Below are 26,681 nucleotides of genomic sequence, written 5' to 3'. Positions count from 1 at the left end.
TGTTAATAAAAATTAAAAAATATTAAATTTAAATTTAAAAAACTAATTTTCAGATCTGTCCAAAAAATTAAAAAAAAAAATTCCGAAAATCCAAAGACGTGGATTTTTTAAAAATTATTTTTTCAATAAATCCACAGACGTGGATTTTTTAAAAATTATTTTTTCAATAAATCCACAGACGTGGATTTTTTAAAAATTATTTTTTCAATAAATCCACAGACGTGGATTTTTTAAAAATTATTTTTTCAATAAATCCACAGACGTGGATTTTTTAAAAATTATTTTTTCAATAAATCCACAGACGTGGATTTTTTAAAAATTATTTTTTCAATAAATCCACAGACGTGGATTTTTTAAAAATTATTTTTTCAATAAATCCACAGACTTGAATTTTTTTAAAATTATTTTTTCAATAAATGGATTTTTTAAAAATTATTTTTTCAATAAATCCACCGACGTGGATTTTTTAAAAATTATTTTTTCAATAAATCCACAGACGTGGATTTTTTAAAAATTATTTTTTCAATAAATCCACAGACGTGGAATTTTTAAAAATTATTTTTTCAATAAATCCACAGACGTGGAATTTTTTAAAAATTATTTTTTCAATAAATCCACAGACGTGGAATTTTTTAAAAATTATTTTTTCAATAAATTCACAGACGTGGATTTTTTAAAAATTATTTTTTCAATAAATCCACAGACGTGGATTTTTTAAAAATTATTTTTTCAATAAATCCACAGACGTGGAATTTTTTAAAAATTATTTTTTCAAGGATCCATTTAACGTAAATTTTAAAAAAAAATATTTTTTCAATGATCCATTTAACGTGAATTTTCTAAAAAAAAAAAAATTTTTTCAAGGATCCATTAAACGTCAATTTTTAAAAAAATATTTTTTCAAGGATCCATTAAACGTGGATTTTTTTAAAAAATATTTTTTTAAAGATCCATCAGACGTGGATTTTTTTAAAAAATATTTTTTTAAAGATCCATCAGACGTGGATTTTTTAAAAAAATTTTTTAAATTTTTAAAAAAAAATTTTTTCAAGGATCCATTTAACGTGGATTTTTTAAAAAATATTTTTTCAAGGATCTATTTAAATTATTTTTTCAATAAATCCACAGACGTGGATTTTTTAAAAATTATTTTTTCAATAAATCCACAGACGTGGATTTTTTAAAAAATTATTTTTTCAATAAATCCACAGACGTGGATTTTTTAAAAAATTATATTATCAATAAATCCACAGACGTGGCTTTTTTAAAAAAATATTATTCAATAAATCCACAGACGTGGATTTTTAAAAAAATATTTTTTCAATAAATCCACAGACGTGGATTTTTTAAAAAAATATTTTTTCAATAAATCCACAGACGTGGGTTTTTTAAAAATAATTTTTTCAATAAATCCACAGACGTGGATTTTTTAAAAATTATTTTTTCAATAAATCCACAGACGTGGATTTTTTAAAAATAATTTTTTCAATAAATCCACAGACGTGGATTTTTTAAAAATTATTTTTTCAATAAATCCACAGACGTGGATTTTTTAAAAATTATTTTTTCAATAAATTGTGAATTTTGTAAAAAATATTTTTTCAAGGATCGATTAAACGCGGATTTTTTTAAAAATATTTCCCCAAACGATCAACAAACCTTAAAATTAAGGATTTCTGCTCCTCCGCCTCTCTCTCCCCTTGAGCACTTAAAGGAAAATCCATCAGCATTTTGGTTTCCTTTAGCTCTGCTTTATTATTCCCCGGATAAATTTAGTGTTTTGCTGTGTAAAACCCCAGGAAAACGTGTCATTTCTCTAAACACAGAGCAATGATTTACTTAGTTTTCCACATATTTTCTTTCTCTTCCCCACTCAACTCCCTCGCAGCAAATTTGTTAGAATAGTTCACTTCATTAGACAGACAACCGTTACCCGGAGTATATTAAAACTAATAACATTTTCATAAGCATTCAGCCAGGACAGATTCGAGGACACAGACTTACAACAGGAAAACATTCACACCAACAATCCGAATGCCACCATAGGGCCTCAAGTGACGCGATATTCCCCTTAGCTTGTTGCCATCACGTAGCTTTTTCATGTTTCCTGTTTTGTTTCTTACTCTACTTTTTCTTTTTCGTCTACTTTTTTCCTTTTTATTATTTATGAACATTTCCGTTTTGGAATTGGCTTTAACCAATACCAACCACTGTGGTGGTGTGTGGTTCTCGCTGGCCCCTGGTTTGCTGATTATCTACGACACCAACAACAACTTGGCTCCTCTGCAGTACGTTTCAATCTTGCGACCTCCAGTCGAACAGACAGGTGGCGAAGGTATCGATAAAGTTGAATGGAAACAGGTGAGTCGTTCTTTTTTCTATTCTCCTCTATGTGTTATTTATTTATAGCAAATAATCTTAATTGCAAGAATAACAACAAGAAGAATAGCAAGTGGAAAGTGTTCAAAAATGAATGAAATGATAGAAAATTCATGGGATATTAAATTGGGGGGAAAATGATTGGGAAATTTAAAGATTTCGAAATAAATAAGACAGGTGTAAACTGAAATTAATATTTTGTGAAGGACGCTGGGGTATATGAGTGGTGGTAGAACGTATACGCTATAGAGGGATCAATTTAATGAGACTTGAAGTGTAAAAGAGATGGCATTTTAAAAAAAAAATATTTTTTCAATAAATCCACAGACGTGGATTTTTTAAAAAAATATTTTTTCAATAAATCCACACAAGTGGATTTTTTAAAAAATAATTTTCAATAAATCCACAGACGTGGATTTTTTAAAAAATATTTTTTCAATAAATCCACAGACGTCGATTTTTTAAAAATTATTTTTTCAATAAATCCACAAACGTGGATTTTTTAAAAATTATTTTTTCACTAAATCCACAGAGGTGGATTTTTTAAAAATTATTTTTTCAATAAATCCACAGACATGGATTTTTTAATTTTTTTTCAATAAATCCACAGACGTGGATTTTTTAAAAAATATTTTTTTCAATAATCCAAGCAACGTGGATTTTTTAAAAAAATATGTTTTTCAATAAACCCAGCAACGTGGATTTTTTAAAAAAATATTTTTTAAAAGAATCTCAAAACGTGGATTTCTTAAAAAACATTTTTTAGAAGATTCTTTAAACGTGGATTTTTAAAAAATATTTCTTAAAAGATTCTCTAAAAAAAATTTAAAAAAAAAATATTTTTCAAAAGAATCTCTGAACGTGGATTTTTAAAAGATTCTCTAAACTTGGATTTTTTAAAAAATATTTTTTAAAAGATTCTCTAAACGTGGATTTTCTAAAAAATATTTTTTAAAAGATTCTCTAAACGTGGATTTTTTAAAAGATTCTCTAAACTTGGATTTTTTAAAAAAATATTTTTTAAAAGATTCTCTAAACTTAGATTTTTTAAAAAATATTTTTTAAAAGATTCTATAAACTTGGATTTTTTAAAAAATATTTTTTAAAAATTCTCTAAACACACAGACGTGGATGTTTTAAAAATTATTTTTTCAATAAATCCACAGATGTGGATTTAAAAAAAATATTTTTTCAATAATCCACAGATGTGGATGTTTAAAAAAATATAGACGTGGATTTTTAAAAAAAATATTTTTCAATAAATCCACAGATGTGGATTTAAAAAAATATTTTTTCAATAATCCACAGACGTGGATGTTTTAAAAAATATAGATACAGACGTGGATATTTTAAAACATATTTTTTTCAATAAATACACAGAATATTTTTTAAAAATTATTTTTTCAATTAATCCACAGATGTGGATTTTTTAAAAATTATTTTTTCAATAAATCCACAGACGTGGATTTTTTAAAAATTATTTTTTCAATAAATCCACAGACGTGGATTTCTTAAAAAATATTTTTTAGAAATAAATAAATCTACAGACATGGATTTTTTAAAAAATATTTTTTTCAATAAATCCACAGATGTGGATTTTTTTAAAGATTATTTTTTCAATAAATCCACAGATGTGAATTTTTAAAAAATTATTTTTTTTTTAATAAATCCAAAGACGTTTAAAAAATATTATTTTAACAAATCCACAGACGTGGATTATAAAATATTTTTTAAAAGAATCTCTAAACGTGGACTTTTTAAAAAATATTTTTTAAAATATTCTCTAAACTTGGATTTTTTAAAAAATATTTTTTAAAAATTCTCTAAACGTGGATTTTTTAAAGAATATTTAAAAAAACCCACAGACGTAGATTTTTAAAAAAATAAAATTCTATAAAAATCCAAATTTGTTGTTTCTTTGAAAAAATATTTTGAATATTGAATGCCTTGGCGTATGATTGTTGTCAGCACGTATACGCCCTAATTAGTTTCAATTAAAATCCTAATTATCTTAGCGAATCTTATGCTTTTTCAAAAGAAAACTTTTTTGCAAATCAAATCAAGAAGTTACCATCCTAATTGCATTCGAAACTTCAACACACAACTCTTTAGATTCCGAATTTCTCAAAACAAGACTAATGAAGAAGCCATGTAATCAATTTACAAGAAACAAATTGATTTGACATTTCAATTTTTCAAATTGGACAAATATCAATCATACACAGACACACACACACACCAGCAGCAGCATTTCTACTCAGTAGCTCCCTGCTGTCCTTTACAGTTTTGTACTTCAAAGTTCATTTAAAGTTTTATCGTCGTTTAAAGTTTTTCCTTTGCCAAGAGAAGATTTGTTGCATTCATTGGCATTTTTGGCCACCAACTCTTCTGTCGGTTCTCCTGCCAAAAAGGAAGTAATAAATTTCATTTGTTTGTTCTTATCTTTCAAAAATTTTGAACTCTCACAAACATGACTGCTTGGCATTCAATTTACGTGGTATTCAAGTGAAAAGCCAAATTATTTTGAAAAGAATTTTGAGAATTTTGTTAAAGGATTTGCTAAGGGGCCATGGAGAATTTCAAATGGCAAGTGTTCAGGAAGGACAAAATTTCAAAAATAAATAAATAATTTTTTTTTCAGAATATTTTAAGGACAGATTAAAAAAAATATTGAGTGGGGAATTTAAAAAAAAAAATATTATCTATAAAGACTTTGAAAGTTAAGATGTTTATAATATTTTATTTTTTTTAATATAATTTTGTAAGAAGTTTTATAAACGTGGAATTTTAAAATAATGTATTTACAAGAAAGTTAAACAACATGGAATTAAAAAATGTCCTTGCCTCAATTCATACTAAAATACCTATTTCCCCCTTAGCCGTCTTCAGTAGAGTTTTCAAATTAAATTATCTTCCGTCCCACCTCCATTTTTCATCGCCTAATCATGTTATCCTTTGTCCTTACCCATCATCTGCTAATGAATTCCCTGAAGTGAAAAACTTTTTCTTTTGCTATGAAATTAATTTAAAAGATTTTTATTTTGAGCATTATTCAATTATCCCAACTTCAGTTTAAAGATTCACCGTTTTCAAAACATTTCCAGTAAATGAAAACTTTTTTACCTTTACCTCCATAATTTTTCCATTGGAATTAGTTAGTCATTAGCCAAGATTAAGAAGTGGAAACCTTGGAATGTTTTCTTGTTGTTGTTGCTATTTCTCTTGTGGGGAAAATTTAATCTCATTTTTTTGTGCGGTGTTCCTCTATGAAATCCTTAAAATCATAAGTAAATTAGGGAAAGGAATTTTTGAGATAATTTTTGGGGGTGAAAAATTGCAGGGAGTAAAGGTAGCTCCTTTGTAATGCTTTTTTTAGAAAAGAGGGGGTTGGTAGTGTCGTGGAAATGCGGGAAAATGGTTTAGGTTGGTATTATATTATCACACACATGCTGGCGTATGATTAACTTAAGTAATAATACGCCACCTGATACCGCATTTTTATACCTTCGCATCTTGGACTTGTCATTCCATTTGTAACACCTCTAATATTAGCCGTAGACCCCATATATATTCGCGATTAGCATTCAATTCAAGTTCAATGGTTCTTAGAAAAAAATTTCTTCATAAAATTCAAGTCCAGTGAATGTTAGGAAAAAAATATATATTTTTAAAAAATCAATCTTTTGTGCCTCGTACCATCGCTCGTTACCGTGATACTGGTCGCGTAGCCCGACGTCAAGGAAGGGTACGGAATAACAGAATAACAGCAACATCAGCAGAAATGGTACGTAAATTAAAGAAGCGACTTGATCGAAACCCGCGTGGCAGCTAGTGAGCTAAACATATCGCAATATTCCACCTCAAGAAAGCGCTTCGCCGGGAATGGGCCAAAATGGGACCGCAGAGCAATATTCGGGCAGAGTGTGGGGGTTTCATTGGGCGTTTGAAGGTCATAATTCGTGCCAAAGGTGATCAATTCGAACGAATGTAAACTTTTTTTAAAATTTGAGGCTAATTTAAAAAAATGTAAGAATTATGGTTTTTCAGAATCTCTGTATTTCTTTTTCTTTGTGTTGCACAGATCTGAATTTTTCAAAAAATATTTTTTTACAAGTATTAACCGAGGTGGATTTTAAAAAAAAAAAAATTTCCAATTTTCAATAAACTTGGATTTAATAAAAAATATTTTTTCAAAGTTTCAATAAACGTGAATTTATTAAAAAATATTTTTTAATATTGGATTTATTAAAAAATATTTTTTCAAGTCTACAATAATCGTGGATTTATTAAAAAATATACAAGTCTACAATAATTGTGGATTTATTAAAAAATATTTTTTCAAGTCTACAATAATCGTGGATTCATTAAAAAATATTTTTTTCAAGTCTACAATAATCGTGGATTTATTAAAAAATATTTTTTCAAGTCTACAATAATCGTGGATTTATTAAAAAATATTTTTCCAAGTCTGCAATAATCGTGGATTTATTAAAAAATATTTTTTCAAGTCTACAATAATGGTGGATTTATTGAAAAATATTTTTCCAAGTCTACAATAATCGTGGATTTATTAAAAAATATTATTTCAAGTCTACAATAATCGTGGATTTATTAAAAAAATATTTTTTCAAGTCTACAATAATCGTGGATTTATTAAAAAATATTTTTCCAAGTCTGCAATAATCGTGGATTTATTAAAAAATATTTTTCCAAGTCTACAATAAACGTTGAGTTTTTAAAAATTATTTAAAAACAAAATCTAACATTTGTTAGTCCTTTGCTGTCCCTAATTATAAATATATTCCATAAGGACACCGTAACGTATGAGTGTTGTCAGCACGTATACGCCACCAGCAGGGTTTTGTTTTAAATTTGTGTTTATCTATTATTTATGGCATTCAAAATCAATTTTTTAAATTCTCAATTGGAAAATTAAAATCTTTTCCATGATTCCCCTCAATGTTATCGACCTTTAGATTACTTTAGCGAATTAAAAATAAAAAATACTTATGCCATGTTTTAGGTTGCCATCATGAATTTCCACACAACATTTGTTAACATCGTCCTTACACATGTCCATCCTCTTTTTAATCGAATTTAGAATTTAAATATTTTTTTTAAAAAAAGACCATAGATTTTAAGCTCTTCCACAAAAAAAAAAAAAAAAAAAAAGAATGGTGGCTAACCCAGTTTCCAATATGCCATAAATTTTACAGCCAACCTCAATCTAAAATAAACACAAGCCTGCCGGGACATAAAAATTCATGAATAACCACCAACATATAACGTGACGAAAATAAATGTGGAAAACCCAGTAGAAAAAAAAAAACAGAAAAAAAACAATCAACCAAAAATATATAAATCCACAAAATGTATATATGTGGGACAGTAACAATAACAACAAACTAAATTAAAGGATGTTAAGGACATAAAACGGTGGCCATGGTGGCATATGTTGTGGTTGACTGAATGCTAAGGCAGAGTTGAAAGAGAGCAACACATGGTCTGCTCATGAGTGTCAAAATGGATTTATTAAAAAAATAATTTTCGAGTCTACAGTAAACGTGGATTTATTAAAAATTTTTTTCAAGTCTACAATAAACGTGGATTTATTAAAAAATATTTTTTCAAGTCTACAATAAACGTGGATTTATTAAAAAATATTTTTTCAAGTCTACAATAAACGTGGATTTATTAAAAAATATTTTTTCAAGTCTACAATAAACGTGGATTTATTAAAAAATATTTTTTCAAGTCTACAATAAACGTGGATTTATTAAAAAAATATTTTTTCAAGTCTACAATAAACGTGGATTTATTAAAAAAATATTTTTTCAAGTCTACAATAAACGTGGATTTATTAAAAAATATTTTTTCAAGTCTACAATAAACGTTGTTTTATTAAAAAATATTTTTTAAAGTCTACAATAAACGTTGTTTTATTAAAAAATATTTTTTAAAGTCTACAATAAACGTAGATTTATTAAAAAATATTTTTTTCAAGTCTACAATAAACGTGGATTTATTAAAAAAAATATTTTTTTCAAGTCTACAATAAACGTGGATTTATTAGAAAACATTTTTTCAAGTCTACAATAAACGTGGATTTATTAAAAAATATTTTTTAAAGTCTACAATAAACGTTGTTTTATTAAAAAATATTTTTTAAAGTCTACAATAAACGTAGATTTATTAAAAAATATTTTTTTCAAGTCTACAATAAACGTGGATTTATTAAAAAAAATATTTTTTCAAGTCTACAATAAACGTGGATTTATTAAAAAAAATATTTTTTAAAGTCTACAATAAACGTGGATTTATTAGAAAACATTTTTTCAAGTCTACAAGAAACGTGGATTTTTTAAAAAATATTTTTTCAATAATCCGAACAACATGGATTTTTTAAAAAATATTTTTTCAATAATCCAAACAACGTGGATTTTTTAAAAAATATTTTTTCAAGTCTACAATAAACGTAGATTTATTAAAAAATATTTTTTTCAAGTCTACAATAAACGTGGATTTATTAAAAAAAATATTTTTTAAAGTCTACAATAAACGTGGATTTATTAGAAAACATTTTTTCAAGTCTACAAGAAACGTGGATTTTTTAAAAAATATTTTTTCAATAATCCGAACAACGTGGATTTATTAAAAAATATTTTTTCAATAATCCAAACAACGTGGATTTTTTAATAAATATTTTTTCAATAATCCGAACGTGGATTTATTAAAAAATATTTTTTCAATAATCCGAACAACGTGGATTTATTAAAAAATATTTTTTCAATAATCCGAACAACGTGGATTTATTAAAAAATATTTTTTCAATAATCCGAACAACGTGGATTTATTAAAAAATATTTTTTCAATAATCCGAACAACGTGGATTTATTAAAAAATATTTTTTCAATAATCCGAACAACGTGGATTTATTAAAAAATATTTTTTCAATAATCCGAACAACGTGGATTTATTAAAATATATTTTTCCAAGTCTACAATAATCGTGGATTTATTAAAAAATATTTTTTCAATAATCCGAACAACGTGGATTTATTAAAATATATTTTTCCAAGTCTACAATAATCGTGGATTTATTAAAAAATATTTTTTCAATAATCCGAACAACGTGGATTTATTAAAATATATTTTCCAAGTCTAGAATAATCGTGGATTTATTAAAATATATTTTTCCAAGTCTACAATAATCGTGGATTTATTAAAAAATATTTTTTCAATAATCCGAACAACGTGGATTTATTAAAATATATTTTTCCAAGTCTAGAATAATCGTGGATTTATTAAAAAATATTTTTCCAAGTCTACAATAATCGTGGATTTATTAAAAAATATTTTTCCAAGTCTACAATAATCGTGGATTTATTAAAAAATATTTTTTCAAGTCTACAATAAACGTGGATTTATTAAAAAAATATTTTTCCAAGTCTACAATAAATGTAGATTTATTAAAAAATATTTTTTCAAGTCTACAATAAACGTGGATTTATTAAAAAATATTTTTTCAAAATTTGTCTAGATTACATATGTGTGTGTGTCTGTGTTGGTCATATCATCAGGAGGCCATAATCGTATTTTTTTGGGGGCAGTATTGAATTCAATAAACCATGAAGGACCCTAAACCCATGTCAAAAACGAATTTATTGCGGCCAGACAATAATTTGTTTTCGTATTTTATTTTTTTCGTTGATTTATTTAAAATGTGTAGAGATTCGGAATTCAGAGTAGCTGCATCTCAATTGCTTTGCAAAAAAACCAATTAAGTGCCACTTGCAAGAGGTGGCTACAATCCAAAGGATACCTTTATTGAGTTACTTATTTCTTTCAAGTTTTTTCCTCCTCCTTTTTCTCCCCCCTTCGTGGCCACCAATTAACAACCATTCAAAGCGAGTAAAACACCGTCTATTTAGCCACTTCTGCAATTAACTGGGTCAACATTTGTTTATAAATATTCTACACTTGTTTTCCCATTCACAGCGGACTTCTGAGCGAACAATAAACACAGAAAGGAAAAAAGAGAAGAGTTGAATAAATAAACTGACGTTGACAAGGTAGTCGGAAGATTTTTCTTGAAGTTCTCGATGTGGAACAACTGGAGATTAGGGTGGAGTAGGGAATATTAAAGGTTTAACATGTTGACCACCAGGGCGTATGAGTAATGGCAACATGTATACGTTAATGACTTGTGAGCCATGATTTGCAATATGGAGCCCTGAATAACCCCATTACCCCCCTTAATCGCAAAGTTTTCTCCACTCTTTTTGAGTTTCTTCCTCGGCATTTTCATGGCGAACATCTTTAATTAAATGAAATCCATACACAATGGAGTTGGCCACTAAATAGACAATTCTCCAGTTAACAGAAAACAAAAAGATACCCTTAATTCAATAGAATCCTCCACCACAAAAAGGCGATGGCCTCCAGAATGTAACGGTGGAAGGGATTTTCAAGAATGTTTTCTTGTGGCTTTTCTATTTTTGCCCACTTTTTCTTTCATACCTTTCCTTTCCCTAATCATTCTAATGAATTGGACTTTAATATTAAGGGGCTGAAAGTGTTTTTCTTTATTTCCGAAAAAAAATATTTTTTTTCCCCAAAAAAAAAAAAAAAAAAAACAAAAAAAAAACTTTTTTAGGAGGAAAAAAAAATAATAATAACCTCCAAGGTGTGCTTAGCCGCTGATGTATATCACCCCCAAAAGTAAAAGAAATTCTTGTTGTTTTTGTTTCTTGGAAAAAATGATAAATTAGTTTCATAATTCCTTAGATAACAAGAAGTTTCAAGAGATTTCCTGGAGTTCCTTTGGCTGTCGGATAAAAATAAGTAGGTGTCTTGTGATATGAGGAGGTTTTCCCGAAAACATCATTAAACGTGGATTTATTTAAAATAATGTTTTTTTTAAATATTGATAAACGTGGATTTTTTAAAAAATATTTTTCAATAATCCAAACAACCTGGTTTTTTTCAAAAATATTTTTTCAATAATCCAAACAACCTGGATTTATAAAAAAATATTTTTTCAATAATCCAAACAATGTGGATTTTTTAAAAAATATTTTTTCAATAATCCAAACAACGTGGATTTTTTAAAAAATATTTTTTCAATAATCCAAACAGCGTGGATTTAACAAAAAATATTTTTTCAATAATCCAAACAACGTGGATTTTTTAAAAAATATTTTTTCAATAATCCAAACAACGTGAATTTAAAAAAAAATATTTTTTCAATAATCCAAACAACGTGAATTTAAAAAAAAATATTTTTTCAATAATCCAAACAACGTGGATTTTTTAAAAAATATTTTTTCAATAATTCAAACAACCTGATGGGATTGTGGTACTTTTTTAACAACCAGCCGTGAGCTGTGGCCGCAGGATGTGTCTGTGTGCGTATGTGTGCAAAGGACATAAGTAAGGTGCAGGCCATTTATAGAGAAAGGCGAGAAAACAATCACTTTTTAATTATTTTGAAATTCATTTTGAAAAAATATTTTTTTAATAAATCCACGTTTATTGTCGACTTGGAAAAATATTTTTTTAATAAATCCACGTTTATTGTCGACTTGGAAAAATATTTTTTTAATAAATCCACGTTTATTGTCGACTTGGAAAAATATTTTTTAATAAATCCACGTCTATTGTCGACTTGGAAAAATATTTTTTAATAAATCCACGTTTATTGAATATTTAAAAAATTATTTTTTAATAAATCCACGTTTATTGAATATTTAAAAAATTATTTTTAAAAAAATCCACGTTGTTTGGATTATTAAAAAAATATTTTTTAAAAAGTCCACGCTGTTTGGATTATTGAAAAAAATATTTTTTAAAAAATCCTCGTTGTTTGGATTATTGAAAAAATATTTTTTAAAAAATCCACGTTGTTTGAATTATTGAAAAAATATTTTTTAAAAATCCAGGTTGTTTGAATTATTGAAAACATATTTTTTAAAAAATCCACGTTGTTTGGATTATTGAAAAAATATTTTTTCAATAATCCAAACAACGTGGATTTAAAAAAAAAAAATATTTTTTCAATAATCCAAACAACGTGGATTTTTTAAAAAATATTTTTTCAATAATTCAAACAACCTGGATTTTTTAAAAAATATTTTTTCAATAATTCAAACAACGTGGATTTTTTAAAAAATATTTTTTCAATAATCCAAACAACGAGGATTTTTTAAAAAATATTTTTTTTCAATAATCCAAACAGCGTGGATTTTTTAAAAAATATTTTTTTAATAATCCAAACAACGTGGATTTTTTTAAAAATAATTTTTTAAATATTCAATAAACGTGGATTTATTAAAAAATATTTTTTTAATAATCCAAACAACGTGGATTTTTTTAAAAATAATTTTTTAAATATTCAATAAACGTGGATTTATTAAAAAATATTTTTCCAAGTCTACAATAAACGTGGATTTATTAAAAAATATTTTTCCATGTCTACAATAAACGTGGAATTATTAAAAAAATATTTTTCCAAAGTTTCAATAAACGTGGATTTATTAAAAAATATTTTTCCAAGTCTACAATAAACGTGGATTTATTAAAAAATATTTTTTTAAATATTCAATAAACGTGGATTTATTAAAAAATATTTTTCCAAGTCGACAATAGACGTGGATTTATTAAAAAATATTTTTCCAAGTCTACAATAAACGTGGATTTATTAAAAAATATTTTTCCAAGTCTACAATAAACGTGGATTTATTAAAAAATATTTTTCCATGTCTACAATAAACGTGGAATTATTAAAAAAAAATATTTTTCCCAAGTCTACAATAAATGTGGATTTATTAAAAAATATTTTTCCAAGTCTACAATAAACGTGGATTTATTAAAAAATATTTTTCCATGTCTACAATAAACGTGGAATTATTAAAAAAAATATTTTTCCAAAGTTTCAATAAACGTGGATTTATTAAAAAAATATTTTTCCAAGTCTACAATAAACGTGGATTTATTAAAAAATATTTTTCCAAGTCTACAATAAACGTGGATTTATTAAAAAATATTTTTTCAAGTCTACAATAAAGGTGGATTTTTTAAAAAATATTTTTTTCAAGTCTACAATAAATGTGGATTTTTAAAAAATTATTTTTTCAAGTCTACAATAAACGTGGATTTTTAAAAAAATATTTTTTCAAGTCTACAATAAACGTGGATTTATTAAAAAATATTTTTTCAGGTCTACAATAAACGTGAATTTAAAAAAATATTTTTTCAAGTCTACAATAAACGTGAATTTAAAAAAATATTTTTTCAAGTCTACAATAAAAGTGGATTTATTAAAAAATATTTTTTCAAGTCTACAATAAACGTGGATTTATTAAAATATATTTTTTCAAGTCTACAATAAACGTGGATTTTTAAAAAAATATTTTTTCAAGTCTACTATAAACGTGGATTTTTAAAAAAATATTTTTTCAAGTCTACAATAATCATGGATTTATTAAAAAATATTTTTCCAAGTCTACAATAATCGTGGATTTATTAAAAATTATTTTTTCAAAGTTTCGATAGGTGTATATTTATTAAATTTTTTTTCAAATTTTCTATAAACTTGGATTTTTTAAAAAATATTTTTTTTTTCAAATCTATAATAAAAGTGGATTTTTAAAAAAATATTTTTTCAACTCTATAATTAACGTGGATTTTGTAAAAAATATTTTTTCAAGTCTACAATAAACGTGGATTTTTTAAAAAATATTTTTTCAAAATTTCAAAATGAATTTCAAAATAATTAAAAAGTGATTGTTTTCTCGCCTCTCTCTTTAAATGGCTTGCACCTTAATAATGTCCTTTGCACACATACACACACAGACACTTCCTGCGGCCACAGCTCACGGCTGGTTGTTAAAAAAGTACCACAATCCCATCATGGATTGTATTGCGTTCTGTGCCCCCTCGTCCCCATGTCGCACACACGTCGTATGAGTGACATGAATAAATTACAAGGAAATTAAATCACGTATACGCAGTGAAGACCTTTCATGTTCCGCTGCGATTATCTATGAATGGGTGTGTGTGTGTGAGTTTGTGTAGGGGGAGAGAGTGAGCCTGTCTGTGAGGTACCATAAAGTTATGATGTTTATAGATTTTGAACGAGAGTGGAAGAACAACAGAAAATTACTGCCAAGATTTTATGCTACACAGATGTGTGGTGGGGTGGAGGAAGGTGTGGGAGAGAGTGGGAGGTAGGAGGTTATAAACTCCCTCTAAAAACAATAGAAAAAGGCAAATATGGCACGAAATAGGCTGTTTACTTTTATGAAGCCAGAAAAACATTTTATAGCTCTTGAAAATTTTCTGGAGTCGCCTGATAGGTAAAGGAAGTTGGAAAGAGAGGGAGGAAGAAGGGAGAAGTACTGACAACATCATGTAGTCTAACAATGATGATAATGTTGATGAGTGTGTTTTCACAGCCAATTTTGGGGGGTAATAAAGACAGCTGGTAATTGCTTGGCAGGCTATCAAAACTAATTACGAGGAAGTCAGCACACCTCCACCCCCTCCATTTGTTCCAAAAAAAAAAAAAAATCATCAAAAAATTTAATGCCATCATTTTTTTCTTCTTCTTTGTTCCCCAGCTCTTCGATATCATGTGGAGTGATCCACAACACAATGACGGCTGCCTGCCCAATAGCCTACGCGGTGCCGGCACCTATTTCGGACCCGATGTAACCCGAAACTTTTTGGAACAACACAAGTTGGAGCTATTGGTCCGCTCGCACGAATGCAAGGTCGATGGCTATGAGTTTGTACACGACGACAAGGTGGTGACGATTTTTTCGGCTTCGAACTACTATGCCATCGGCTCGAATCGGGGTGCCTATATGAAATTGAATCCCCATCTGGAACCACATTTTGTACAGTACATTTCGGCTGCTTCGAAGACACGTCAATTAACATTCCGCCAAAGGGTTGGCATTGTTGAGAGTTCAGCGATTCGGGAATTGGGTGCAAGATTGAGGGCAAAGCGTAATGAGCTGGAGGAGGAGTTCAGGAAGAATGACCCCAATAACAGAGGTGAGAAGGGGAGCCAGATTTGGAAAAAAAATAAATTTTTTAAATATTTTTTCTTATCTGCTTTTAAGGCTACATTTCCGTCTCCCATTGGTGCGATGCCATGGAAAAGGCCACAAATTTGGGTTTACCCTGGCGTTTGCTGAGACCCCGTTTGGCCCCATCGACCGATGAACGTTCCACAAATGAAGTCAACTATTTGACCACGTTAGATCTATTGGATACGGATACCATAGTGAGTGAATGAAATGTATCTATGGAATAGATAATGTATCTATGTTGTGTGACCCAGAAAAAGATGTGTATCTACGTTATCCAGATACCATGGATAATGTATCTACGCTATCCAGATAAGATGAATAATGTATCTACTTTAACCAGATAACGTGGATAATGTATATACGTTATCCAGATAATACGGATAATGTATCTACGCTATCCAGATAACGTGGATAATGTATATACGTTATCCAGATAACGTGGATAATGTATCTACGTTAACCACATAACATGGATAATGTATCTACGCTGTCCAGATAACGTGGATAATGTATCTACGTTAACCACATAACATGGATAATGTATCTAAGTTATCCAGATAACGTGGATAATGTATCTACGCTATCCAGATAACGTGGATAATGTATCTACGCTATCCATATAACATGGATAATGTATCTACGCTATCCAGATAACGTGGATAATGTATCTACGTTATCCAGATAACGTGGATAATGTATCTACGCTATCCAGATAACGTGGATAATGTATCTAAGTTATCCAGATAACGTGGATAATGTATCTACGCTATCCAGATAACGTGGATAATGTATCTACGCTATCCAGATACTTTGGATAATGTATCTACATTATCCAGATGACGTGAATAATGTATCTACGCTATCCAGATAACGTGGATACTGTATCTACGCTATGCAGATAACGAGGATAATGTATCTACGTTATCCAGATACTTTGGATAATGTATCTACATTATCCAGATGACGTGAATAATGTATCTACGCTATCCAGATAACGTGGATAATGTATCTACGCTATCCAGATAACGTGGATAATGTATCTACGCTATCCAGATAACGTGGATACTGTATCTACGCTATGCAGATAACGAGGATAATGTATCTACGCTATCCAGATACTTTGGATAATGTATCTACATTATCCAGATGACGTGAATAATGTATCTACGTTATCTAGATAACGTGGATAATGTATCTATGTTATCCAGATAACGTGGATAATGTATCTACGTTATCCAGATAACATGGATAATGTATCTATGTTATCCAGATAACGTGGATAATGTATCTACGTTATCCAAATAACGTGGATAATGTATCTATGTTATCCAGATAACGTGGATAATGTATCTACTCTATCCAGATAACGTGGATAACGTATCTACGCTATCCAGATAACGTGGATAATGTATCTACGTTATCCAGATAACATGGATAATGTATCTACCATATCCGATAACGTGGATAATGTATCTACGCTATCCAAATAACGTGGATAATGTATCTATGTTATCCAGATAACGTGGAATGTATCTACGCTATACAGATAATGCGGATAATGTATCTACGTTATCCGGATAATACGGATAATGTATCTACGCTATCCAGATAACATGGATAATGTATCTACGCTACCCAGATAACGTGGGTAATGTATCTAATCTATCCAGATAACGTGGATAATGTATCTACGCTATCTAGATAATGTGGAAAATGTATCTACGCTATCCAGATAACGTGGATAATGTATCTACGTTATCCAGATAACATGGATAATGTATCTACCATATCCGATAACGTGGATAATGTATCTACGCTATCCAAATAACGTGGATAATGTATCTATGTTATCCAGATAACGTGGATAATGTATCTACTCTATCCAGATAACGTGGATAACGTATCTACGCTATCCAGATAACGTGGATAATGTATCTACTCTATCCAGATAACGTGGATAACGTATCTACGCTATCCAGATAACGTGGATAATGTATCTACGTTATCCAGATAACATGGATAATGTATCTACCATATCCGATAACGTGGATAATGTATCTACGCTATCCAAATAACGTGGATAATGTATCTATGTTATCCAGATAACGTGGAATGTATCTACGCTATACAGATAATGCGGATAATGTATCTACGTTATCCGGATAATACGGATAATGTATCTACGCTATCCAGATAACATGGATAATGTATCTACGCTACCCAGATAACGTGGGTAATGTATCTAATCTATCCAGATAACGTGGATAATGTATCTACGCTATCTAGATAATGTGGAAAATGTATCTACGCTATCCAGATAACGTAGAAAATGTATCTACGCTATCCAGATAACGTGGATAATGTATCTACTTTATCCTGATAAGGTGGATAATGTATCTAAGTTATCCAGATAACGTGGATAATGTATCTACGTTATCAAGATAACGTGGATAATGTATCTACGCTATCCAGATAACGTAAACGTTATCCAGATACTTTGGATAATGTATCTACATTATCCAAATGTCATAAATAATGTATCTACGTTATTCAGATAATGTGAATATTGTATCTACGTTATCCAGATAACGTGGATTATGTATCTAGGCTATCCAGATAACGTGGATAATGTATCTGCGCTATCCAAATAACGTGGAAAATGTATCTACGCTATCCAGATTACATGGATAATGTATCTACATTATCCAAATGTCATAAATAATGTATCTACATTATTCAGATAACGTGGATAATGTATCTACGTTATCCAGATAACGTGGATAATGTATCTACTTTATCTAGATAACATGGATACTGTTTCTACGCTATCCAGATAACGTGGATAATGTATCTACGCTATCCAGATAATGTGAATATTGTATCTACGTTATCCAGATAACGTGGATTATGTATCTAGGCTATCCAGATAACGTGGATAATGTATCTGCGCTATCCAAATAACGTGGAAAATGTATCTACGCTATCCAGATTACATGGATAATGTATCTACATTATCCAAATGTCATAAATAATGTATCTACCTTATCCAGATAACATGGATAATGTATCTACCCTATCCAGATAACGTGGATTATGTATCTACCCTATCCAGATAACGTGGATAGTGTATCTACGCTATCCAGAAAACGTGTATAATGTATCTACGATATCCAGATAACGTGGATAATGTATCTAAGTTATCCGGATAACGTGGATAATGTATCTACGCTATGCAGATAACGTAGATAATGTATCTACGCTATCCAGATAACGTGGATAAGTATCTACGCTATCCAGATAACATGGATAATGTATCTACGTTATCTAGATAACGTGAATAATGTATCTACGTTATCTAGATACTGTGGATAATGTATCTATGTTATCCAGATAACATTTATAATGTATCTACGTTATTCAGATAACGTGGATAATGTATCTACTTTATATAGATAACATGGATACTGTTTCTACGCTATCCAGATAACGTGGATAATGTATCTACGCTATCCAGATAACGTGGATAATGTATCTACGCTATCCAGATAACATGGATAATGTATCTACGCTATCCAGATAACGTGGATAATGTATCTACGTTATCCAGATAACGTGGATAATGTATCTACGCTATCCAGATAACGTGGATAATGTATCTACGTTATCCAGATAACGTGGATAATGTATCTACGCTATCCAGATAACGTGGATAATGTATCTACGCTATCCAGATAACATGGATAATGTATCTACGCTATCCAGATAACGTGGATAATGTATCTACGTTATCCAGATAACGTGGATAATGTATCTACGCTATCCAGATAACGTGGATAATGTATCTACGTTATCCAGATAACGTGGATAATGTATCTACGCTATCCAGATAACGTGGATAATGTATCTACGCTATCCAGATACTTTGGATAATGTATCTACATTATCCAGATGACGTGAATAATGTATCTACGCTATCCAGATAACGTGGATACTGTATCTACGCTATGCAGATAACGAGGATAATGTATCTACGTTATCCAGATACTTTGGATAATGTATCTACATTATCCAGATGACGTGAATAATGTATCTACGCTATCCAGATAACGTGGATAATGTATCTACGCTATCCAGATAACGTAGAAAATGTATCTACGCTATCCAGATAACGTGGATAATGTATCTACTTTATCCTGATAAGGTGGATAATGTATCTAAGTTATCCAGATAACGTGGATAATGTATCTACGTTATCAAGATAACGTGGATAATGTATCTACGCTATCCAGATAACGTAAACGTTATCCAGATACTTTGGATAATGTATCTACATTATCCAAATGTCATAAATAATGTATCTACGTTATTCAGATAATGTGAATATTGTATCTACGTTATCCAGATAACGTGGATTATGTATCTAGGCTATCCAGATAACGTGGATAATGTATCTGCGCTATCCAAATAACGTGGAAAATGTATCTACGCTATCCAGATTACATGGATAATGTATCTACATTATCCAAATGTCATAAATAATGTATCTACATTATTCAGATAACGTGGATAATGTATCTACGTTATCCAGATAACGTGGATAATGTATCTACTTTATCTAGATAACATGGATACTGTTTCTACGCTATCCAGATAACGTGGATAATGTATCTACGCTATCCAGATAATGTGAATATTGTATCTACGTTATCCAGATAACGTGGATTATGTATCTAGGCTATCCAGATAACGTGGATAATGTATCTGCGCTATCCAAATAACGTGGAAAATGTATCTACGCTATCCAGATTACATGGATAATGTATCTACATTATCCAAATGTCATAAATAATGTATCTACCTTATCCAGATAACATGGATAATGTATCTACCCTATCCAGATAACGTGGATTATGTATCTACCCTATCCAGATAACGTGGATAGTGTATCTACGCTATCCAGAAAACGTGTATAATGTATCTACGATATCCAGATAACGTGGATAATGTATCTAAGTTATCCGGATAACGTGGATAATGTATCTACGCTATGCAGATAACGTAGATAATGTATCTACGCTATCCAGATAACGTGGATAAGTATCTACGCTATCCAGATAACATGGATAATGTATCTACGTTATCTAGATAACGTGAATAATGTATCTACGTTATCTAGATACTGTGGATAATGTATCTATGTTATCCAGATAACATTTATAATGTATCTACGTTATTCAGATAACGTGGATAATGTATCTACTTTATATAGATAACATGGATACTGTTTCTACGCTATCCAGATAACGTGGATAATGTATCTACGCTATCCAGATAACGTGGATAATGTATCTACGCTATCCATATAACATGGATAATGTATTTACGCTATCCAGATAACGTGGATAATGTATCTAAGTTATCCAGATAACGTGGATAATGTATCTACGCTATCCAGATAACGTGGATAATGTATCTACGTTATCCAGATAACGTGGATAATGTATCTACGCTATCCAGATAACGTGGATAATGTATCTACGCTATCCAGATAACATGGATAATGTATCTACGCTATCCAGATAACGTGGATAATGTATCTACGTTATCCAGATAACGTGGATAATGTATCTACGCTATCCAGATAACGTGGATAATGTATCTACGTTATCCAGATAACGTGGATAATGTATCTACGCTATCCAGATAACGTGGATAATGTATCTACGCTATCCAGATACTTTGGATAATGTATCTACATTATCCAGATGACGTGAATAATGTATCTACGCTATCCAGATAACGTGGATACTGTATCTACGCTATGCAGATAACGAGGATAATGTATCTACGTTATCCAGATACTTTGGATAATGTATCTACATTATCCAGATGACGTGAATAATGTATCTACGCTATCCAGATAACGTGGATAATGTATCTACGCTATCCAGATAACGTGGATAATGTATCTACGCTATCCAGATAACGTGGATAATGTATCTACGCTATGCAGATAACGAGGATAATGTATCTACGCTATCCAGATACTTTGGATAATGTATCTACATTATCCAGATGACGTGAATAATGTATCTACGTTATCTAGATAACGTGGATAATGTATCTATGTTATCCAGATAACGTGGATAATGTATCTACGTTATCCAGATAACATGGATAATGTATCTATGTTATCCAGATAACGTGGATAATGTATCTACGTTATCCAAATAACGTGGATAATGTATCTATGTTATCCAGATAACGTGGATAATGTATCTACTCTATCCAGATAACGTGGATAACGTATCTACGCTATCCAGATAACGTGGATAATGTATCTACGTTATCCAGATAACATGGATAATGTATCTACCATATCCGATAACGTGGATAATGTATCTACGCTATCCAAATAACGTGGATAATGTATCTATGTTATCCAGATAACGTGGAATGTATCTACGCTATACAGATAATGCGGATAATGTATCTACGTTATCCGGATAATACGGATAATGTATCTACGCTATCCAGATAACATGGATAATGTATCTACGCTACCCAGATAACGTGGGTAATGTATCTAATCTATCCAGATAACGTGGATAATGTATCTACGCTATCTAGATAATGTGGAAAATGTATCTACGCTATCCAGATAACGTGGATAATGTATCTACGTTATCCAGATAACATGGATAATGTATCTACCATATCCGATAACGTGGATAATGTATCTACGCTATCCAAATAACGTGGATAATGTATCTATGTTATCCAGATAACGTGGATAATGTATCTACTCTATCCAGATAACGTGGATAACGTATCTACGCTATCCAGATAACGTGGATAATGTATCTACGTTATCCAGATAACATGGATAATGTATCTACCATATCCGATAACGTGGATAATGTATCTACGCTATCCAAATAACGTGGATAATGTATCTATGTTATCCAGATAACGTGGAATGTATCTACGCTATACAGATAATGCGGATAATGTATCTACGTTATCCGGATAATACGGATAATGTATCTACGCTATCCAGATAACATGGATAATGTATCTACGCTACCCAGATAACGTGGGTAATGTATCTAATCTATCCAGATAACGTGGATAATGTATCTACGCTATCTAGATAATGTGGAAAATGTATCTACGCTATCCAGATAACGTAGAAAATGTATCTACGCTATCCAGATAACGTGGATAATGTATCTACTTTATCCTGATAAGGTGGATAATGTATCTAAGTTATCCAGATAACGTGGATAATGTATCTACGTTATCAAGATAACGTGGATAATGTATCTACGCTATCCAGATAACGTAAACGTTATCCAGATACTTTGGATAATGTATCTACATTATCCAAATGTCATAAATAATGTATCTACGTTATTCAGATAATGTGAATATTGTATCTACGTTATCCAGATAACGTGGATTATGTATCTAGGCTATCCAGATAACGTGGATAATGTATCTGCGCTATCCAAATAACGTGGAAAATGTATCTACGCTATCCAGATTACATGGATAATGTATCTACATTATCCAAATGTCATAAATAATGTATCTACATTATTCAGATAACGTGGATAATGTATCTACGTTATCCAGATAACGTGGATAATGTATCTACTTTATCTAGATAACATGGATACTGTTTCTACGCTATCCAGATAACGTGGATAATGTATCTACGCTATCCAGATAATGTGAATATTGTATCTACGTTATCCAGATAACGTGGATTATGTATCTAGGCTATCCAGATAACGTGGATAATGTATCTGCGCTATCCAAATAACGTGGAAAATGTATCTACGCTATCCAGATTACATGGATAATGTATCTACATTATCCAAATGTCATAAATAATGTATCTACCTTATCCAGATAACATGGATAATGTATCTACCCTATCCAGATAACGTGGATTATGTATCTACCCTATCCAGATAACGTGGATAGTGTATCTACGCTATCCAGAAAACGTGTATAATGTATCTACGATATCCAGATAACGTGGATAATGTATCTAAGTTATCCGGATAACGTGGATAATGTATCTACGCTATGCAGATAACGTAGATAATGTATCTACGCTATCCAGATAACGTGGATAAGTATCTACGCTATCCAGATAACATGGATAATGTATCTACGTTATCTAGATAACGTGAATAATGTATCTACGTTATCTAGATACTGTGGATAATGTATCTATGTTATCCAGATAACATTTATAATGTATCTACGTTATTCAGATAACGTGGATAATGTATCTACTTTATATAGATAACATGGATACTGTTTCTACGCTATCCAGATAACGTGGATAATGTATCTACGCTATCCAGATAATGTGAATATTGTATCTACGTTATCCAGATAACGTGGATTATGTATCTAGGCTATCCAGATAACGTGGATAATGTATCTGCGCTATCCAAATAACGTGGAAAATGTATCTACGCTATCCAGATTATATGGATAATGTATCTACATTATCCAAATGTCATAAATAATGTATCTACGTTATTCAGATAACGTGGATAATGTATCTACGTTATCCAGATAACGTGGATAATGTATCTACGTTAACCACATAACATGGATAATGTATCTACGCTGTCCAGATAACGTGGATAATGTATCTACGTTAACCACATAACATGGATAATGTATCTACGTTATCCTGATAACGTGGATAAAGTATTTACGCTATCCATATTGTATCTACATCATCTAAAAATTAATTTAATTTATCTACATTATCTAAATGTTGTAGATAAATCATCTGCCTCATCTAAATGAGGTAGATAATTTAAATAAACCGTTTAAATAGCTGTAGATAAGGACAATAAAGATAATGTTTTTAAATTATCTTTAGGATGCAGATGATTTATCTCCGTCCTCTTGAGAGTTGATGGTCTTACATGACTTTAAATCCTTTTTCCTTTATTATAGATTGAAGCTCAAGCACAAGAAACCAGCGTGGCCGATTCTCTGTACAAAAATGTCAGCAGCTTGGAGGCTATATTCCATATATTGGACTCAGATCAATCGGGTATGTGAGAAACATTTTAAGGATTGAAAATAAAACAGTCATTGAAAAAACAAGACAAATGGTCTGTTCCAAGAATGTAGAAGTTTTTTACTACGATAACCGATTTCCCTTTATAATATCGGAGAAAATTGTTAAACTAGTAGATTCTTGCAGGTTCTGGAACAGGCCAAAAGCAAACTTAAGTTTTCTTCCTTTGGTGCGTATGAGTTTTGACATAAGTTATACGCACCTGGGCACCCTTTGTTATTTTTCTTTCAATTTAATTTATTTTGTCTTTTTTTTTATTTGTTTTGCTTTTAGGCTACATCTCTCTGAGTGAATTCAGTGATGCCTGTGATTTGTTGGAACAACATTTGCCCGGCACAAATACCCGTGAACAGCTGTTGGATATGTGTCGCATGATGGACTTGAACAAAGATGGTCTGGTCGATCTGAATGAGTTCTTGGAAGCATTCCGCCTATGTGAACAGGCCAAAAATGACCAGGTGGCTGGAAGGACACGTCGAGACAAGTCACCAAATCGTGAACAAAGTGCTGCTGAGCCGGATGAAAAGCAAAAAGCGGATAGAAGTATGTCATCGTGAACGAAGTGAATATTTTTGGGTGACGAAATGATTAATGAGTTGTTGATTTTTTTGTTTTTAGGACTCAGTGCCACTGTGGCCGAAGCCGAGGCAGAGTTGAAAAAGCTATTACCACCCACGGCCGAGGAGGATGATATTGATCCCAAAGATTGTGAGGCTAATACATTGAAACGCAATAAATAATTGACAGGCGGGGGGCGAATTTGTTTGGCCTTTAAGAAGGAGCAAATGGCGTTTTTTCTCATTCTCATTTGAAATTATCTAAGCTTTAAATCGCAAACAATTTTTAAGAAAAACTTATATTAATATTTGTTATAATTAAAAAAAACAAGTCGATTAGTTAAGAAAATCATGAAATTAAATGTCCTCATATATTTTTTAAGTCTGAAAAAAATTTAAAAAAAATCATATAACTTAAAAAAAGTACTATTTCTTTATTAAAGTTATAGGTTATAGTTGCAACTCTGATCTCCTAAAAATAATTTAGAAAAAATATTATTTTTTTTTTTTTTTTTGTATTTTGTCATTGTGTCATAACAACCTCAACACAAAATAGACAACGAACCGAAATTATTCAACAAAAAAATACTCATTTTTCGCATTATTATTTAACAAAAAAATATTTATCTGTATTTCCGTCCATTTGTTTAAAATTATTTTTTTTTATTTTATCAAAAAAATTGTAAATTACAAAATTAAATTACTTTTAAAAAATAGTTAATTTTTTCTTATGTATCCATTATCTATCTATGAAAAACTTAAAACATAAGCTAAAATAAATAAATATTCCAAATGATTTAAAAATTAAATAAATAAATGATTGAAAATAAAACGCTTATAGCTAAATTAAAAAATACTAATTTATTTAATAACTTTAAGCCAAATTAGTTAAGATTTGAAAAAAAAAATTAATTGAAATTATTTATTGTATTTTATTAATTCTGAGCAAACATAAGCAAAGCATTTAAATTATTAAAAAGAAAAACATAAAAAAATACTATAAAACAAACATGAATGTAAAATTACAAATAAATTAAAAATTTAAAAATATATTTGTTTCGTTTTATTATTTCCAAATTTATACCTTTCCTTTAATTTGAAATGAAGAACGTCATACAAGTTTTTAATTAAAAATACTATTTTTTATTGACAAAACAATATGGATTTAAAGCAATAACTTTTTTATAATAATTTAATTTTTTTTTAAATTATCATGTAATGTGGATTTTTTACAAACATATTTTTTTAAAGAATTAGCAGACCTATATTTATTAAAGAATTTACAGACGTGGTTTTTTTAAAAAATATTTTTCAATAAATCCACAGACTTGGAGATTTTAATAAATATTTTTTCATTAAATCCACAGACGTGGATTTTTAAAAAAATATTTTTTCAATAAATCCACTGACTTGGATTTTTTAAAAAATATTTTTTCAAAAAATCCACAGACATGGATTTTTTAAAAAATATTTTTTCAATAAATCCACAGTCATGTATATTTTAAAAAATATTTTTTCAATAAATCCACAG

At 29.6% G+C, this 26,681-nt stretch overlaps 1 protein-coding gene across 1 annotated transcript; it reads left to right on the top strand.

Annotated features, from left to right (window-relative positions):
* Positions 1 to 2,151: 2,151 nt before the first annotated feature.
* Positions 2,152 to 25,843, top strand: LOC101892511 (serine/threonine-protein phosphatase rdgC). Its single transcript, XM_059124058.1, has 6 exons — positions 2,152 to 2,361; positions 14,999 to 15,437; positions 15,506 to 15,669; positions 24,467 to 24,566; positions 24,867 to 25,136; positions 25,212 to 25,843. Exons 1-6 carry the CDS (start codon positions 2,167 to 2,169, stop codon positions 25,331 to 25,333), a joined length of 1,290 nt encoding a protein of 429 aa, XP_058980041.1. The 5' UTR covers positions 2,152 to 2,166; the 3' UTR covers positions 25,334 to 25,843.
* The last annotated feature ends 838 nt before the right edge of the window (positions 25,844 to 26,681 follow it).

The sequence above is a fragment of the Musca domestica genome, unplaced genomic scaffold, assembly GCF_030504385.1.
Source record: "Musca domestica strain aabys unplaced genomic scaffold, Musca_domestica.polishedcontigs.V.1.1 27, whole genome shotgun sequence".
In the NCBI taxonomy this organism is placed as follows: Eukaryota; Metazoa; Arthropoda; class Insecta; order Diptera; family Muscidae; genus Musca; species Musca domestica.
Note: the sequence above shows the minus strand (reverse complement) of the source record. Positions and strands in the feature narration are given on the sequence as shown.